This window comes from Pseudopodoces humilis, chromosome 6, assembly GCF_049639895.1.
Source record: "Pseudopodoces humilis isolate 2021_Gansu_Grassland_sample_001 chromosome 6, ASM4963989v1, whole genome shotgun sequence".
Classification (NCBI taxonomy): domain Eukaryota; kingdom Metazoa; phylum Chordata; class Aves; order Passeriformes; family Paridae; genus Pseudopodoces; species Pseudopodoces humilis.
The window spans coordinates 12,974,307-12,993,972 of NC_142205.1; the positions used below are offsets into that span (position 1 = coordinate 12,974,307).

The 19,666-nt window shown below is 38.1% G+C and overlaps 1 protein-coding gene across 2 annotated transcripts; it reads right to left on the reverse strand.

The window, feature by feature from the left end:
* Positions 1-477: 477 nt before the first annotated feature.
* On the reverse strand, positions 478-19,637 carry ZBTB49 (zinc finger and BTB domain containing 49). 2 transcript variants are annotated; one of them, XM_005517841.3, is made up of 8 exons: positions 19,588-19,637; positions 18,043-18,216; positions 14,307-15,412; positions 8,639-8,685; positions 4,838-4,911; positions 4,030-4,112; positions 3,780-3,941; positions 478-1,839 (listed from the first exon to the last, which is right to left on the reverse strand). In XM_005517841.3, exons 2-8 carry the CDS (start codon positions 18,192-18,194, stop codon positions 1,166-1,168), a joined length of 2,298 nt encoding a protein of 765 aa, XP_005517898.2. In that variant the 5' UTR covers positions 18,195-18,216; positions 19,588-19,637; the 3' UTR covers positions 478-1,165. The 2 variants fall into 2 exon arrangements, with proteins under 2 accessions (XP_005517898.2, XP_014114946.2); XM_014259471.2 differs by lacking the exon at positions 19,588-19,637 and adding an exon at positions 19,244-19,542.
* Between the last annotated feature and the right edge of the window lie 29 nt (positions 19,638-19,666).

The following is a 19,666-nucleotide window of genomic DNA, read 5'->3' on the forward strand; positions in this document are numbered from 1 at the left end:
AGCAGTTCAGGAAGGTACAGGGACCAAGTAAAGGAAGTAAGGAAGTGAAGCCCCAAATTGTAGGGTATTGGTTGTGGTTAATACAACAAGAGATCAAACAACTAGTCTTGAATTCTTGGGAGGAAAAAATTGGTGACCACCTTAAAAAGACAGAATGCTGTATTTTCCAAGCTTTAACTTTCCACAGACTGTTGTGTATCTGTAGCAAGCAGTTTGAAATGCAGCAACTGTTCAAAGCACCCAAGCAGAAAAAGGCCTCTAAGCAATGTTTCTATCCTGTAACAGTCTATTTATTCCATTAATCAGCCAATGTTTTATATTCATTCAAATACAAGACAACCTACTGGTTGTATTGATTGCATTTATTTTGTAGTGCATCTCTTCTTGTGATGGCATCCCCTTTAGCATTGTAAAGATACCTGGAATAGATGGAACTGTTACTGAAAATCCTTCACAGAAAGACAAAATACACTGAGCAATGTAAAACAATTTCCCTTTATTCACAACTTGATCTTGGCTTTCATTGTACAAATAATCTGCTGTGCAAAATAGTTTATAAAATACTAAAAAAAACCTTTTATTGTAAAAAAATAAAGTTTCTAGATATACAGTTACTTTGCACTATCACAAATATTGCCCAGTATTTAACATTTAAATTTAATGTCACAATACTCAGGTTGTGTAAACAGATGACCCTACTGGTAAGAAAGCCACTACTGAAACTCAGGTTCACTAGGGATTGGTTAAGCATTTTCCTCCTGTCATATCTACACCCTCACACAGCTCTGATGACCCATACTTGGAACTGTACCCATATCATGAACTTAGACACTGGCCATCCTTTCCTCCATTATCATGTAAAAAATTCCAAGTTAAATGGTAAATTTAGTCGGCAGCAAATTTTCATAAATCATGGCAATAACACAGGAGCTACACAGTGCAGTCACAGAACAACAAAGGTCCCCAACAGTGCATTTAAACTTTGCTGAGAAGCAGTGTAAGTAAAGGCAGCCTACACGTGGCTCTGGGAATGTGCACTTTGATTCCTGCCAGTGTCCAAGCTACCCAGCTTAAAAACTTCTGTGAGCTCTCTATGCTGCAGCACAATTGCAGCCACGTTAGCATGAAATGCCTCTAAGAAGTTTTGGTACAGTCAGCTGAGCCCTCATTGCTCCAACTCGTTTTCATTTTGCAAGGTCTTCATCGCCAAGCCCCAGAGGGTCATGCTGGAGAAGAAGGGGCCCTCGTTACTCTTGTAAGCGGCAGAGGAGGCCCGGCTGCCCAGGGCCTCGCTGCTGCAGTGCCCGTCCAGGCCCGCCGCGGAGGAGCGGATCATGGCCACGCCACCCGACTGCAGGGGCTCCTCTGCTGCGGCCACATCGACGTCTGAGTAAGCATAGGGCGGCGGTGGAGCCGGCTGTGCCTGGGCTTTCAGGAGTTTAGCGGAATCCACGCTGAGTTTCTCCGGGTTTGCCGAGTCGTGGTGCTGGATCATTGATCGCAGCTTACAGTAAGAATCCGCGGAACTGTCAAATTCAGCGGAGTTTCCAGCTGGATGAACGGGAAATTTAACAGACACCGGTAACAATGTAACTGACATTTCTGGGCCAAAAGAGTCAGAGCTCTGGGACTTGTCGAGGTCGGGCGTTTCAATCCCTTGAGTAAATTCCTCGAGTGCGCTGGGCCCCTCCTCAGAGGCTCTGCAGTGCATCTTCTTGTGCCGCCGCAGCACGGCCGAGCGAGTGAAGCACTTGTTACACGTCTCACAGGTGTACGGCTTCTCCCCGGTGTGAGTCCTCACGTGCCTCCGCAGGTCACCAGAGCCTGCGAAACATTTCCCTACAAGGCACAAGTGATAGATTCAGATACTGTTCTCAACACAAGAATAAACATGTTTTAATTACAGAAAAACTATCAAGCGATAAGGTATCATATGTCCCACCATTTATCTAGAACAGGTTCAAACAAGTTCCACCTATTTTTACAATTCCATTAACTTGTTTCTTCTTCTTGATCTGGTTTTCTAACTGGTGTTTCCCAATGAATGGGTTCAGCTTTTGTCTCCAGAGACAGAAATATCCATTAGTACTTGAAAGCTGTGAGTGCTCTCAGTTTGTCTTAATCTTCACGGAGAAAAAAAAATAAAATTAAACTATCAATTTAATTTGTCTGTCTGGAAAAACAGTATTCTGATAAGCTTCTAAATATATTCTTCCAGTGAGAGCTGCATCATAGAAAGAAAAGGTTTGTTCATTACCCAGGAGCTACTCTCAAACTGCCGACAAAGTTAACTTTTTTGTTAACTTTAGGCTAATGTAATGCAGCAGTCCTTTTTTATATTCTAGCAAGAGAATGTGTGAGAACTGTAATTTTTTATTGCTGTAAAGACTAGAATACAGAAAAATATTCAACTGCTTGTCTATCTTCAAAGCTACAAACTCTAATAAGCTCAATCACTATATTGCTAAGAAAAGAATCTGAGGCTGAACCAAGGCAAACTATACAGGAATAAGCAGAAAAAGAGAGAATTAATTTCCAGAATTGCCACATGAATCTGACACCTCATATTCTTTAAAATAGTAGAAGTAAGCTTGTGATTTTCATCTCATTTATTTTGTGAGGACAGATACCAACTAAAATGAACCATATTAAATGACTGCCCAATAAAACTGCAGTCCCAATTTTCAGCAGCATTCTGTTTATTTTGCTGCACAGATTTCTTTTCAGTACAGCCATTAAACAGTAATGGTAAGATTAAAAATTACTGGAGTAATACATCTGGATTTTGTGCGTAGTGTGAATGATTTCTTAATGCTTCATCAGATCCTCTTTGTGCAATTTTTGCCTTTTCAGAATAAGATGACTTGGCTAAAATCAAAAGTATTCAAAAGACAAATGAACAAATGTCACAAGACAAAATGAAAACAAGCTGATTAATGACAGCAGCTCAACTGATTGTTTTTACTTTCGTATCCTGTGTATCTATTTTCTCATTCTGATGCAAGGCCTCCTGATAATATTGGCTTTTTCTTGTGCCTTAAGACAGTGCAAATAAAACATACTGCAGTTGGATTTGAACATATGAAGCTACACACTCCTCCAAAGCTAATTCCTCAAAACATGAACGAAATTCTGTCAAAATAGCAAATAATGGCAAAGAAAAAAATACTGTGCAGGATGCTAAGCAACCTGTGAGATCAGGCTGGACCTGATCAAAAGCCATTTTCAGACCTCCTGTCAGTATGGCATACCTAACAGATTTTGAAAATGGGTGGTCTGATCAAGTTTTGATTTTATTCCAGAGTCTGAAGCAAACTAATCAAAGGTTGTTATTATCAGACTCTGTAGGTAAATGGAGTTAAAATCAATGCATTTGGTATGCAATTGGAAAAAAAAAAAAGACCTCATCAATAGCCAAGTGATGTGAAACCTAACTTTCCATCAGAAAGGACTATTCTGAAAATAAATCTATCTCTGAAGCAGTTACTATGAGCAGCTCTTTAGCAAATACGTTAGCAACCACATACAATGTTGATTCCTCTGACTTATTTTCTTTAATTTTCAACTGGAATTCTCCTTAAACTTATGAGAAAAATAAAGGAGTTTATTACACAAAATGAAAGACTGTGAAGCATGCAAGACAGAAAATTTTGTGACTGACTTTCACAACATGGTACTTCAATTTAAAACAGTTTTGATTGTTATTCTGTTGACAGAGGAACTTTAACTCATCATTTGAAAAGCAAAGGCACAACCAAGCAATGCACAGTGAACCTTACCACAAGCTGAACAGCTGTATGGTCTCTCTCCAGTGTGCCTTATCCTGTGCTTTACCAATTTTCGTTGCATATTAAATGACTTCCCACATTCATCACAGGTGAATACTTTATCTGCTGTATGTGTCTTTTTGTGCTCCTTTAAATTACTGAAGTTACTGAAACCTAGAAAAATGTGACAGACTCTGAGATTAAAATGACTCCTCACTTTTCAGTCAAAAAACCCAAGGCAGAAACTTTGGTTCTTACACACCTCTGCCACAGATATCACACAGGTGAGGTTTTTCTCCAGAATGAATAATTATATGACGCTGAACATCACCAGAAGCAGCAAATCTGCAACACAACACAGAAACCAAATTAGTGTCTTCATAAGGCCCTTATTTCCCTAAACTATCATATGGAAATTGGCTTGAATGAATGCCTGATGTTCTGCACAAAGACTAAGACCTAAAACACAGATAAATGGATGCAACTAAGAAAACATTTTTAAACAGAAAAAAACTTCCAAAAAACATTTTTATCATTAATGTTACTAATTCATTCTGTATTTTATGCTATTCCTGCATTAGTGTATTTTATGTCACCCATTAGCTAGCAGAATTATTTACTGCTTTGCTTAAATTTGTCAAATTTCCCATACTTCAGGATATCAGGAAATGAAAAAAAAAAAAAAATAAAAATACCACCAAGTAATGAAAAAAATGTGAGGGAAAGGTACAAACCTGCATGATTTATTGTGACTCACACTGTTCAAAATACACACAATATACAACACAATAAATACAACACAACAAAATATACTCAATGCTATTCTTATCTACATACCAATACACAAAAAAATTTAGACCACAAGCTCTGGTGACATGATTATCTTACTCACAGCAAGTCAGTTGCAAACATTTATATATTTTAATCCCATCAGCACACATTTAAGCCCAACACCTTCTAAACAAAATTGAGCAGCATGCTGCCTTAGCTCTTGGCCTGTAGTTTATCATGAAGATTAGTAGAAAACATGAACAAATTTTTTCAACTTTACTAAGATGAACAATTCTCACCTCTTCCCACAGATTTCACAAATGTATGGCTTCTCACCAGAATGTCGTCGTAAATGTGTCTGGAGATTACCTGCCTGAAGGGAGAGCAATTTAGGCATTTAAATTCAGCTTGTCTGTTGTATGCAGATAAAAAAAACAACAAAACAATGATGGGAACTATGAGACTGGCTTTTCTTATTCCTACTTCTAAGGCAGTGAAGACTACAAAGCATGTATGAACTCAAGAATTCTTATCTAGTAAAGACAGACTACCATGCACTTCAACATCAAATTGTTTATGTATGGAATTATCCATTGACAAGAAGAGAAATAGGGGAAAAAAATAAAAACAAGAATCCTGAAATCACATGCTAAGAGAAAAGAAAGACCTATAATTGAAAGCAGATCCAATTATAAATAAAAATTACACTATCTAGAATGCAAAGAATGTGAAATGAAAACTTGCTAACTTACTAGCAATACAGTTCATGTTAGTTTCACTTTCCCTGTCCTACAAATAAAATATTGTTACACATATGTAACAATACATGTCTGAATTCACCTATCAGGTGGTTAAAAAGAAAATAATAGGGTAAATATTTTTCTATCCATAAAATACTCAGATGCTCCTAACCTGAAATTATTTACTCATACTGAAAATAAATCAGAAGAGGAAGTACAGAAAATACTTGGTCCTCGTGAATGGCTACTCCACTGAGTCCAGTTCTCAAACAAGACACACCCTGTGGAAGAGCTGCAGATGTTCCATACATTGTGCACACTTCCACAGTTAGTTTTTAAACCTTTTTGATTGTTAACTGCCTGGTTTTGATTTGGCTAAGGAAACATCAAGTCCTTTAAATTGAGAAAGAAAATTAGGGATGCCAAGATTATCATGTCCTCATCAGTCACAGTAAGATAACAAAAATAAGACCCAGACGAATTCCTTCTGGCTCATTTAGATAATAAATTACCTGTTATGATCTATCACTGTAATCAGATCTTATCATGTACCAGAACTCAAGTATTGCAGACACACACACACACACACACACACAGAGGACAGCATCGAATGGATCAATGTTTGAACCCTGAAAGAGCTTTCTTCAACCCCTGGAAATTTTTTTCAGACAACAGTGTGACTGAACAGCTGTTCTCTAAGGCCAAACTTTCTAATACTGAAATCCACTTAAAGAGAGGCATTAGCTACTTATTTCTGGGGAAGAAGAAGAAAACCATGGAACAATTTTTGCTTTTCAAAGACAAGGGATTTTATGCCACAGTGCGTTTTAGAAAAACATATAAAGAAAAAGACAGAACCTTTACTTCTATCCATGTCACAAACAAACCCTTTCATGGGCACTTGAAAGTTATTCCAGATAAAGACAGAGAATGAATTTGAAGAGCAGCCAACTATCTTGAAATAGTTCCCTCAAAGGCATATTAGGAATATATTAATAATATATATTAATATAGGTATATATTAAGTAAGAATAAAGACATTTTGCAGAAAGCTGCAAGTAGATCTGTTTCTTTGTTACAAGCCTATGTCCTTTCCTTCTAATGAGGGCTAAGCTTGTTACTAACCGTGCTAAGACAAAACACGGTAAAAACATCATTAGCTTGTATCCTTTCTTAAGCTTTAAAGCTAGCACACAACAATGTGATGCTTGGTTAAAGCATCACATGCCACCCCAATGAAAAAAAAACCTAAGGCGACTTCTGCTCGCATTTCAGTGCAAGAAAAAAAAAAAGCTCAGAAGAATCCTCTAAATGGTTGCCCAGACCTCCTCACAAATTTGGAGACCAGAGAGATACACCAGACTTAGTCCTTTTGTAAGCGGCAAGCTTCCAAGGTGAAGCAACTGATGCTGTGGGCCCCTGAAAGAATCTCTGCAGGAGAAGGTAAAACACAATATCCTGGATCACCAGCCAGAGAGGGTTCACATCACAACAAGCTGTGTACAAGCAGTAAGGGAAGATGCAGGCTTGGAAGTAAAGGAATGTTTTCCTCAAAAAAATTTATGGCTCTTTATTCCCAACTATGAGTTCCCTCAACATTTTCCCCTACTTCTTTCATTCTCTGCTCCACATTCCAACACACAGCACATCAGCTACATTCAGCAGGAGCAGACAACCCACCAGGCCCAACAGCTGCACTGTCTCAAAAGTACAGAACATGAAGGCTTAAATAAGAAAAGTGTTTCTATTTCTGTGCTTGCAGACAGAGAAGATAAAGGACAAGATCGGAGATGGTATTTTAAGCAAAAAGTAGATAGTAATTATCCTTGCATCTTAGTTTCTGGTGAGTGGAATCTCACTTATTTGCAGGATTCAAAAGCACGTACCCCAGCAATATGCAAGACCCCTTTATGAGCAGATAAAGAACTGTAGCACAGAGGCTGAAAGCTCTGGCGCTATGCTGGATGTGTAGGAATTGCCTGTGAACATGTATCTACCTACACCTCCAGGCCAGTGAGGTAACATGGAGGGAAGGGAAGCTGTTTGGGAGGGTTTCATTAAAAGGCAGAAATTTCCAGTTTTGTCACAGGTTTTGTTTGTTTCTGTAATTAAAGACAAACAAAGAATATTGCATGAGGAGTCTGTCATGCCTGTCATACACTCTGTGTGACACTCTTCCTCCACTGTAGTAGTATAGAATCCAACTTTATTTGCCAAAAGTACTACTAACAGAATTTGAAATATCCATGTTTTTCTTTTAGTAACTAGAAGTTCAGCCATCAAAATGAATGAAAATGCTCTTCTTTGCCTAAAAAGCATGCCCAGTTTTGCTGAAAATTGCCCAATAAGCACTATGAAACAGTATTCTTCATTGGATGCATTCTTATATTCATATTTAGCAACAAGGTGGAGGACACAAAGGCATCAGATTCATGGGTCAAACAAGGCCCACTGGTGGGCTGTGAAAATGAAGAGCAGCACAACCAGTGGTGGGTGGGTAGGTAAAAAGCACATAGCTCCAATACTTAAACCAGGACCTATAAGAAATGCCAAAGCTATTTGACAATAATTATGTAATCTTAGTATAAAAATATGCACCTGTTTACTGTCTGCTCTACTTACACGTGCACATCTCAACCACGAAATCAGAAAGTAAACAGACATTTTGGAAATGTGAGACAACTAGGCGTGAAATTTGTAGAAATACAAATTAATCGTTGTACCCAGAAGAGGAAGTAAACACTGGAGGGCAAATAAAGCAGCTAAAGCTTAGGCCCTGTATGTAAGTAGAGAATTTCACCAGAAGCTTTTTTAAATCATAGTTGAGTATTGTCACTTCAGAGATGTGGTGGTATTCTCACTGAAAGAAACTGAGCCCAGTTATACGGATACACATTCTTTTTATCTGACTCAAATCTACTTAATAATTTATGCCATTTAGGAAGATGAAACTGTATTGTGAATACAACATTATATAAAATTTGCACCTCCACTTTTTTCAGACATTGTAAAAATGCTAGTCACAACATACCTCTAAGCATAAAGCAAAAGAACAGTTTGGAAATGAATGTTCTTTGTATTTCAAATATAGCTGTGGCTCTGTACACTTAAACACTCATTTGAAGGTAAAGTACATAACACATCTACTGAAATCAGACAGAATCAAAGACATGGAATGCATCAAAGAAATCTAAAACATTCAATGTGTTATTTTGAAACAAGACATTTTAATAATTTATCCCTAAAGTGAATTCTGTCTTTGAACAAAAAAAAAATAAATCTAATCTTAAACACATGATTTTTAGAATCAACACAGATGCATTTCAAGTCAAAGTACCATAATATATAAAATATTCCCACCTGTGAAAAGTGTTTCCCACAAATGTTACATTCAAAAGGTTTCTCACCTAAAAGAAGAAACAGAACATAGAACTTCTAATAGTTGCGGTGGAACAGAAATAAATTGGTACATTTCCTTTTAAAACATGTAAGAGCAAAAAATATCCCCGGAAGGACACTTACCCATGTATTTAAGGGGAAATTCAAGAGGTAAATACAGCTTTTACCACTAAGTTTCTAAAGCAGACTTGTTCAGAATTTATCCTTCAAAACAAGTGGAAGAGTTTTGATATGGATTGGTGCAGGTTTTAATCTTTTGAAAATATTTTTGATTTGAAATGAAAGGAGTATCATATCACCAGGAGGAACAGAATAGATGACAAGGCCCAACAACAACAGTGATGGGAAGGGCACCTGTTTTTTCACTTGCACAGAGACACATTCTTATAAAGGAGGAGGAATGAAGGGAAGCTGATTTGGAAGAATTGTGTTTTCTGATTTTAATGTCTACCATACATCTCTGCTCAGCATATATCCATTCACTTCCAGAAAATATGTATTTGCCTTCAAATTCTCATCCTATATAGACAGAAGTACCTGAAGATTGCCTAAGCATTTTGCTCCAAAATTCTGAATTTATACATGTAAAACTGTTATCCTTGAATCTCCGAAAACAGATTGGCTGCTTTAGTAAAAACTGGTGAGCCCACTTTAGCTTTCCAGAACAACCTGACTCTCAGTCTAGAATGTGACTGTACACTTGAATTCTCTTGCTGTTAAGACAAATAAGTTTTTGTAATAATTTTTTTCCTCTACAGTATTTCATAAAGGTGTTTCTTAATTCCCCCACCTTAGTTCTTGGTTTCCTACACTGTTGATAAAATTTTATGCGCATCTTTTAGAATTTTGAAAACAAAAATGATGGTCAAATACCATTGATTCAATGGCACACACTTATCATCTTTCATGAGTCTAACTGCACATTTAAAGGACATTTATAATCTGTCCCATATGTGCAGGGCAACAAAACTAGTGTAAATCCATGTGATTCTGAAAACAGAATATTTCTAAAAGGAAAAAGAGATCTTACAACATTGCACTGTGTTTCATCTTGGTCATGATTAAATAATCTGTCTAAAGATTTTTATTTACTTCTTTAATTTTAATTTTCCTGACTTTACAGAATACCTCTTGGCTTCTCTTCCATTAAGTATTCTCTACATCAATTTTTTCCTCCGTCCTTGGAAGTGTTACAAGCAACGTATCTACCATATCCAGGTGTGGGAATTCCATTTTCCAGATGAAGTTCTTCCAACATTTTTTAGGATCAAGGACTAAATGCAATTCTCTTTAGATTTTAAAACACAGAGGAAACATACAGTTATGTTATTTCACAGATTGCAACCTTGCAATTTGTCTGACAGCTTGCGGCTTTATCTACTTTGTCTACTTAATAAAGAATGGAAATCTGGTAGTTTTAAAAAAGCTTTCCTTCAATTAAAGACAAAAATAATGAAACCAGTAAATCAACTATGAAGTCACTCAACTATAAAGAGCACTGAGGCTTGATTTCATTATGGCTTTAAACTTGCAAAACACCAAAAATTCTGATACTGATAACACAAATATAAATGAAACCTACAGGGAGCCAGATCTGTAGCAACTTGAAAGGATTCAGAAAGCCGTAAAAGCATCAAGATAATAGGAAATGGAGGACAAAAAACACTAGTAAGCAATTTTTGCAGAAATTACCTATAAAAAAAGTTACTGGAGACCTAGAGAATAGTATTTGAACAGGAATCCACTCTGAAATGACTAGAGGGAGAGGTGAGGAATTGGAGGCTCAAATTGCTCCAAACTATTATTGTAGGCTGCATGCAGCCTCATTCTAACTGTACTGATGTAATGAATTGGAGTTTTCCCCCAAAGACAAAGGTAAAACAAACGGGGTTTTTTTTAAAAAAAACCATCAAATTCCTTTTTAGAGAACGATTTTGCACTTGCATAGAATTCCAGATCAGTGGGCTTATCAAGTAATCTATTGCTCAGAAGCAATTAGCCTCACTACCTGAACTAATAAGCTGAAGACTATTCTTTGCCTATCACTGGTGAGACCGTATCTGGATACCTATCTTAAGAAAAGAAGGCAAACAGGAAATCTCATTGCTGCCTAAGGCTTGAGAAGGCAGATGCAAGCAGGTTGTTCCTGGTACACAGTCTTAGGACAAGAGGTGACAGACGCAATTGGATCACGACAAATTCCAATCAGATACATAAAAATAATCTTTTACCCCATGAGGGTGGTCAGATGCTGGGAGTGATTGTCTGAAGAGGTTGTGGAAACTCTGTCTCTGGAGATGTCCAAAATTTTCACTACGCATCATCACGAGCAAAACAACCCAATCTAATTTGATGTGCCTTGAGCAGGAAACAGGAGCTGATTACCTGAGGAGATCCATGCCAATCTAAATTACTCTATGATTCTACAACTGTCAATAAATTCCAAACCAAAAACCTCATCTGGGAGTACCAGGATTGTATCCCTCTTGTTCAACACCCTGCAAGAAGATAAAGTACACAATAGTGGGACCCATGGCTGGATCAATAGCAATACAGAAAAACTGGAGAAAAGTAGTAACTGAATACAATTCAGACAGTGTGTAACCCAGGGGACTTCACTTTTGAACCCCTGTGCTGCCTTGTCCTTTCTATATTCTCTTGCATCCTTTCTTGTTCAACATTCTGCAAGAAGAGGTGAAGATAAATCACAGTGATCACAACAGTGATCAAAGCAGTGTCATGTCAGCTCCTGAGGAGAAAGGCATGAAGGCAGAAGTGGTGCTCCTGATGAGATGGCAAAGGCGAGGAGCTAAACTCACTAAGGCAAGGAATGCTGGAAGTTGCTCAAGCAAACCTCGGAATGAAAAGGTTGAGGATCAGCAATGTATTACATGGCAGGGCTACTCCCTTCCTGTTGCATTCCATCCTGCCAAGAGTTTTTTCCATTGGTCCGAGTTTGTTTTGGGTTGCTCTTTTGAGATGTTCCCTGAAAATACATAAAATACCCCAACAAAACCACTGGATGTTCCTGCACAAGTGCAGACTTGCTTCATTTTTTTCAGACAAGTCAATATAATAATAAAGAACAAATTATAACATTCAGTCAAAATCACCCTAAGTCAGTGCAGTACGCTCTGTTTAGAGATTCCTTTAAATGTCCACAAGCAATACAACTCAAACAGCCAGACATGCCAGGACAATGGCTGTTGAACAGTTTGGCTGCCTTCATATAGAAAACTCATCAGTGCACCCATGCTAACCTGCAAATTCTTTAGCAGTTCCTAGTGTGCAGGGACAGAGAATTTCACACATGCTTTTTCTTGACAACTGGACCACCTCAGCACTTGTGGTGTAAGAATTGTCATTTTTGGGTTAAAAACAGGTTTGCCAGTGTGACATGTCCATTTCTTCCATCTCTTCAGCAAAGTCATATTGGGAGGGCTTTCAGTGAGCACTGTAATACTTAAAATGCCTGCTAACCCTTTTGCTTAGCTCAAGAAAACTAGTGTTTTTTAATAAAATGGATTAGCTAATAATCTGTTATGCTTTCTGAAGAGGCAGATGAACAGAAATGGCTTTTAGCATACACTTACATTACCTACTACCAGTGTACCTGACAGTAACAACACAGAGGTGCCCTGTACCTTCTGCTACAGCTCTTTCCAGTATCAACATCCTACTCACTATCCACTGCAATTTTCCAAACACTCTTTTTGCACTACCTGGGTATTTAAAAATAAATTAACATTAATAAAAGGGAAATAACAGGGAATAATTCCCAAAAATAACAGGGAAGCAAACAGGCATTTCTACTCATATCCTTGCCTCAGTTTTTCCATCCATTGATGTGCTTATTATTTGTTTAACTTGGGCTCTTGTACTTTTGTCATCCATAGAAGAATGCTAGTGCTTTATTAACTAGCACTCAAATCTGGAGTTTTTGAAAACTACTGGAAGAAGATGGTGTGTGAAAAGTGTTGCCCTGAAAACTCAGCTTCTGATCTTGCTGACATAGTTTTCAAAGACTTTCCCAGGACAGTAACTGTAAACATAGATATGTGTACATTCTTTCTGTTACATGTCTTGTGATGGATATCTCTCATGGCCAGTGCAGTGAGAAAGTGTTATCCTGACCATCCAATCCCTGGCCGTGGTCAGAAACCTAAAAATCCTGGGAGGAAAAATAAACTCTGCTCTTTCTTTCACCACACCTCGAGCTGTGTCCGTGTGATCTATTCGTATCCAGCAGCAACAAAAAGCATTAGAGAATTCCTGAATCCTGGGGTCTCTCTAGCACAAACTGATGTTACTGCAGTCTCTCCTTTAGCTGGAACTTTTCTAGATGCTCTTGTCTTCTATCTGATCATGTATTTTCCTGAAAATCTAGGGTATTAAAATATACCTGATGATACCAGCTCAAATCAGATAAGATTCAAAAAATACAAGAAAAAAAGAGGCTCTAGGTAAGAGGCATATGCTACTCTTTCACAGAGGAACAAATTAAAAAAAAATTTTAGAAACATGAACATACAGAAGCAGTTATAGCTAACAACTGAAAACTTCAGGAAGCTAATGCAACATGTTCATATTACCAGATTCTGGGAAGATTTTTCTATGAGTAAAATAGAAAAATAAATTTTTAATTCTAAGGATCAGTTAAAATAAATTAATGTCTGAGTTTCATATTTAGTGTCTAATTACTAATATGTGTCAAATTACCAATACGTGTATGATCATTTCCAAAGTGATGTTTATTTGACAAGATTGAGAGAGATGCATTTGTATATTTAATACAAGGAAAAAGAAAAACAAAAAATATTCAACAGCTTAACCAGGAATTATATCTTCTCAAGGACTTCAAATCAATTTTTTTACCTTGCCTAGACAAGGTAATTCTTAAACACTCTTCTAAAGAAGCATATCTAATAATGCTGGTTAAATTGAACAGACAAATTAATTCATTTGAAGTTAAACTAGGTCTTGTTTTTCATTACAATAAAAATATACTTAAAAATAAATCTATATTAGGTTTAAAAATATTACCTGTGAACTTTTAAAGCAAGTACATTAATTCAAAGTTCTCATTTACTCTGCAGCCTGAAGGAGCCTTACTCTCAAGGTAAACACAATTAAAGTTGCTATAAGGCATATTTCTACAGGCTAAAAAAATTACTTCCAAGCCCAAATCACTTGTATCTTACAATGAATATATGACCAGAGAGAACAGAGGTATTCCAGTATACTTATAGTACCATTTATTCATTTACACCTTTTATTGTCATCTGGCTCAAACATCCAGCCCACCTGACAAACTGACTAGAAATGACTCATTGAAATGCAGGAAAACACCAAAATTTTCATTGAAATGTCATTTTCATCGAATTCACACACTTTTCTTTGAAAAAGCACCCAAATCCCCAAATACATAGGAGAAATCTTTTCTACAACTCCCAGCAAAACTCGGTATTATAGTTCTTTATTCCTGTATGATTATCCATTAAAAAAACAAAACAAACCACAGCCTTTTGAAAGTAGACCCTTAAACAGCATCTCTGAATGAAGAGACACTGCAAGATATTCTCTGTAATTGAAATATTTGGCCTGCAGACCAAGTAACTGATAACTGTACCTGTATGAGACCTTTTATGTAGCTCCAAATTGCTTGGATGTTTGAAAGCCTTCCCACATAACTCACAAGTATATTGTTTCTGTGACTGAAGAGTCTGTGATTGTCCTTCCTGTTCCAAAGGACCTTGAGATCTTTCCACTTCAACAGTTTGTTCAAAATGCTCTGAATTCACTAAATCTTCAGCTTCTTTTTCATCAGTAACTCTAACGTGTGTTATGTCTGTGATACTTTCATTTACAGGTTCAACTACTTCTGTCACTCTACTGTCATCTCTTTGGGGCTCAGGCGGCTGCTCTGCAGATTTCTGAGATCTTAGAAAATTTAGCTTTTTGAGATGTATTGCCTTTTTCAGCCGCATTTGTCTGGTGGGCTGCAGAACTGTGCTCTCTGCATTTTGGTCTGGAGCAGCTTCACTTGCAGACTGAACCAGAAAGTTTGATGGTAAATGATCAGTGGTTTCCAGAATACACTCAGAGTGATTGACAGTGCAAGAATTATTCTCCACTGTGTTTATTTCTGTGGATGTGTTGTAAGAAAAGGATGGTTCTGCTCCTCTCTCGTGATCAGAGCAAGCGTTTTGTTTATAGAACTGTTTGCTGTAAAAGTTGCGTAGTTTATAGTAGTAACTTGGTTGTTTAAATGGAAGCTCTGTGCAGTTGCCATCTAAGGAATCTTGTGGTGGTTTCTGTCCATCACCTGATGGGGTGTGCAGATTAACAGACTGTGATGCATGTGGGTGGTGCTCAGCCAAGACTTTGTTAGTTTGTGTGTCAGCTGAGCACTCAGGCAATAGGTTTGTCCCATAGCTGTCACCGGCACAGCCGGTATCTGAACCCAAAGCATTCTGCAGTGAAAATACACTATTACACGGCATGCTGGCTGCCTGCTCCACAGCTGTGGAAGACTTTAAAAATGTGTGGCAAATGTTCAGCACATTTTGCACTTGGAGGCACTGTGCAATGTCCAGCATAGCTTGTACATTGTCCTGACTAAGATCCAGGTGGGAGGTATACATGAAGTCCAGGATCTGGCCTATGCCACCTACATTTTTAATGTCCAAGTGAAACACATCATTCTTCTGGCCTGAAGAATTCTGGAAAAGGGTCCTGATAAAATAAGGCAAATATTCAAATATAAACACAAATAATTCCCAAACACTTCAATAAGAAAAACATACATGCATCTCAAATAAGCTGCTTGGTATGAAACAAGTTTGTACTCTAAAGCTTTACCTATATTGCTGTGTTTTTGAAGATGAATTTCTCAAAACTGCTCAATTACTTGTCTTATATATTAGTCCTACATTAGTGCACTTGAAGTATAAATCAAAGTAAATGATCCTTTATCTAACTTTTTCTTTATCGAACTTATCTTCTATCTAATTAATTCTGTATTTCTCTATGTTTTCAAATAACATCCTATGCTTGTGGTTCTTATCCACTGTTCTTCACATATTAGGTGCAGTGGTGTATTTATGGACAATTTGCAGAACTGGTTGACTCAGAATGGTTTTTCTCCTTTCATCGTGGCAAATCAAACAGAACATAAGGAATTTTCTAGCAAAATGGAGAAGACAGACCTCAAAATCAGCTAAACTCTTCTCTGGCAACTGAGTTTGTCCATGGAACTCCATCAGTAAGCCTACCAAAGTTCTTAGCATTAGTTCTTTCTCCACAAATACAACAAGAGGATGGCAATATTAAACAAGAAGATGGCATTATTTTCAATTATTCTCTCATATCAAAAAAAATACTTTTTTTTTTACTGGTTCTGGATAAGAACCAAGTAAAAGAATAAGAAAGAGTACAGGTACATAATCGTAAAACAGCAGTGCAACCAATACCCACTGAATTGTCACTGAATCCTTAAACTGAATGAATTCACAGAAGTTCTTACTATTTAATGTGAAGTTAATGCCAGGAGCTTATCTGGCTCTATCACTTCGGCCTGTGACAGGAGTGGGTCACACCCCAGGAGCAGGATGACCCAAGGTGTGACTAGAGCACTTGCTCTATGGCTTTTTGGCTGTCAGTCTGTGCTCTGAGGAGACAAGGATGAGAGGGGAGGTCTTTTGCATGGGATAACAGAGGATTTATTGCTCTGGGGAATCTTGGGGGCAAAAGACAGAAAATGCGAGCCTGCAACAGCTGAAATAGGGAGGCGGTTCAAAGAGAGGGTACAAAGCATCAGCTAATCAGAGATATCCTGGGGAGGATAAAAGGCAGGGTTCACAAAATCATCATCCAATGAGGAGGTAGGGGGGAGAAATTGGGTCACATGGACTTATCAAACGTCAAAATTGAGGGGATTTCCAAAGTGGAATTCCAAGAGTGTGGTGGGCCTAAGATAGGATTGACAGCAGACTCAGGGTAGATTGACAACATGGGGTGGGAGGATCTGGGCAGGGTGATAATTTGGACCAAACCTTCAACTTGGGCAATAACAAAACATACCATTAACAAGAAACACACTGCAACATAAAGTATTCTTAGCATCAGACATGCAGCTCTTCACATGCACAAGCAGTCCTAGATTAAGTGGGTTCATACTCCCTCTCAGCCAAGAACTTTATACCTGCCCATTAAAATCCTGATACTCCCACAGTAAATAGTGACATATAAACGGGATCAGGTCACTCTTAGGTAGCTACCTTCCTACACTAAAAAATGCCCCAAACTTGATGGTTCCTCTTTGTGGGCTAAATCTCAAATTTGGTTTTGTTTAAAGGTGGGCATATCAACGACCTCTAAATCTTAAGAAAATGTGAGTCTATGCTGAAACTTTAGAAATGCAGGGAATACTCTGAAGCCAGTGTCCACATCCAAGTTCTTTCATAAATCTAGACCATCCTATCTAAGTTAAAACCAAAACTATAATGAATAGATCTGGGTTGAGAGCCTAAATTAATTAGCCACTTATATCCTGTTGAATTTTAAGAGGAGTTGAGCTCTTAGCTCCTTTTAACTATTTAAAAATTTGGTCTTTGAGCATAATTGCACTTCATCAGCAGTACACCACTAGAGCAGAAAAAGGAACCTCTTACCTTTTTTTCCTGGTCATAACATAAAAATAGGTTTCTTACAAATGAATTAGCAGTCAAGCTTTAGAAATGTTTCAAAAAACAAGGTCTAAAAACTGCCCAATCTAACAGCTTACTCATGACTAATATAAAACACTAAGTTGGGAGATCCAGCACCCTCCAAAATTCGAGGGCACAATTGAGGGCAGCACAGAAGGGGAAGAATGTAGTGATGTGGTGTAATGGTGTAACCTGTATACTTTAAAACACAGCTGTTGTCTCTGAGAATCTGAATTAGCAGAGATTTACTAATAACCTAAAAAGTCACATTTTATTTAGAATATAATTGATGAAACAAGTCTCATTATTTGGAAATGGATAATGTTTTATCAATTATATCCCTTATCTGGCTCTGTTCATATACTCCGCTATGTTCCTTGTAAGCAGTTATATTTTTCTGGTGAAATAGTGAATGCAGGTCCATGTTTCATTATATGAAGCACAATAAGCAAGTAAATAAAAAAAAAAGTCAAAATCAAAGAGCATACTATGAATACTTGACACAGCTTTATCTCTGCACAATTTCCCTTTTCTCCTTATACTCCCAAGAGTTACTCAGTCTGTGACCAACAGAACTTCTCTTTTCCCTTCTCAGAGAAAACCTCAGCCAACAGCATTTAGTTAACATTTTAAAGAAAATAATTTTCTATCACATACCTGAAATATTGACTGAAAGCAGCTAATACATTTTTGTGTGCTTTGAAGCAGACACCCTTCACCACCAGCATGCAGTCACAGAGAAGCCCCTGAATGCGCTGTTCATGTAGCTGCTGGAGAAGATGACAGCTATGGCTAGCAACAGTATCCATGCTAGAAATTCACTTAAATTACCTGCAATGAAATAAAATGCTAAGGTGAATACTGAATTGCAAAATTGATTTAAAATATTAAGAACATTTCTGCCATTTATTTTAGCTTTCAAATGAAACAGACTTCAGTTTAGACCTGCAATTTGGTTGCTAATGATATTTTTCTGGTTAAAGATGAGTCACAGTATCACTCAGCAAGATACACAGCAGTATAGATATGAAATACTGATTTTAACAGAGCCTTGCTTACAAAAAAGAGCATCCACAGAAATCCAACGGTGCTGCCAATAAACTGAGCTCCATAACCACAAAAAAATGCACCCCAATTTAAACAACTTCCACAATAATTAGATTCTAACGCAAAAACCATATTGCATGTACAAAATCAGTAGCATTTATAGAGGAAAACCTCAGATTCTTCATCCTCTAACTCAAAAGGGAGAACATAGTACTAGTATTATTTGAGATATTTGTTGCTGTTCTAGCTACATACATTTCCACTGTGGATCTGATTAATTAGACACATTAGCATGGTATTGTTTTTAATACAATGTAATATCTAAATGAAGAAATCCCCTCTAAACAGGTTGAAAAGACAATTCACATCTGAACACAACACATTTACATTGAATTCCATACTTCCTTTTTTTTTTGTTTTTTGTTTTTTGTAACAAGGATATAATGCTCCGCTGTGCACTTGTAAACATGACAACTTCTACTATTAGGATAAACAATTTCTATTCTTCTAACTAGGAATGAAGGAAGAAAACCTTCCTATTCTAAGGAATGAAGTAGGAAAACCACCTTCTGTTAAGCATAACCAGATAGTGGTCATCCCATTCTCAAATCTCACGAACGATAAGGGTTCCGCATTTTAATTTATCCTGTTTAACTCCGTGATTCCCTGCCTTCTGCTGTATTACATGGAAGGGCTATTATATTGTGCTTTTTCTCTATTAATGCTTATCATGTTTTGACCAGGCTTTAAAATAAAGCACATCAATTTGCTTTCTCTGTGTGCATCTCCCACCACGGCATCCTGCAATTACTTTGAGAGTGAACTGCCTCTCATCCATCAGGAGCGTGTCTCCTCACGGGGCCGGTGGGCACGGGGAGCCGCTCCCGAGCAGGGGAACCCCTCCGCCACAGCCGCTATTTATGGCTAAGTTCCCCTCAGCCTCGCCCGACTGGAGCCGGGCTCGACGTGCCGCAGAAGGGGACAGAGGGAGGATCTGCCTCGCTGGGGCCGGCTCTGCCCGGGGACAGGGCGAGCGAGCGGCCGGTGCCGGGGAAAACGGACCCACAGCCTCGGGCGGGGGAACGCGGCGCGGCCTGGCACGGGCGGGACAGCGGCCGAAGGGCAAAAGCTAGCCCTGCCCAGCCCAGCGCTTACCGGCTCCGGCCACCTCCCAGCTCCATCCCCGCCAGCGGCCGCTTCCGCCGCCGCTCCCTCCCCTTCCCCTTCCTTCCCT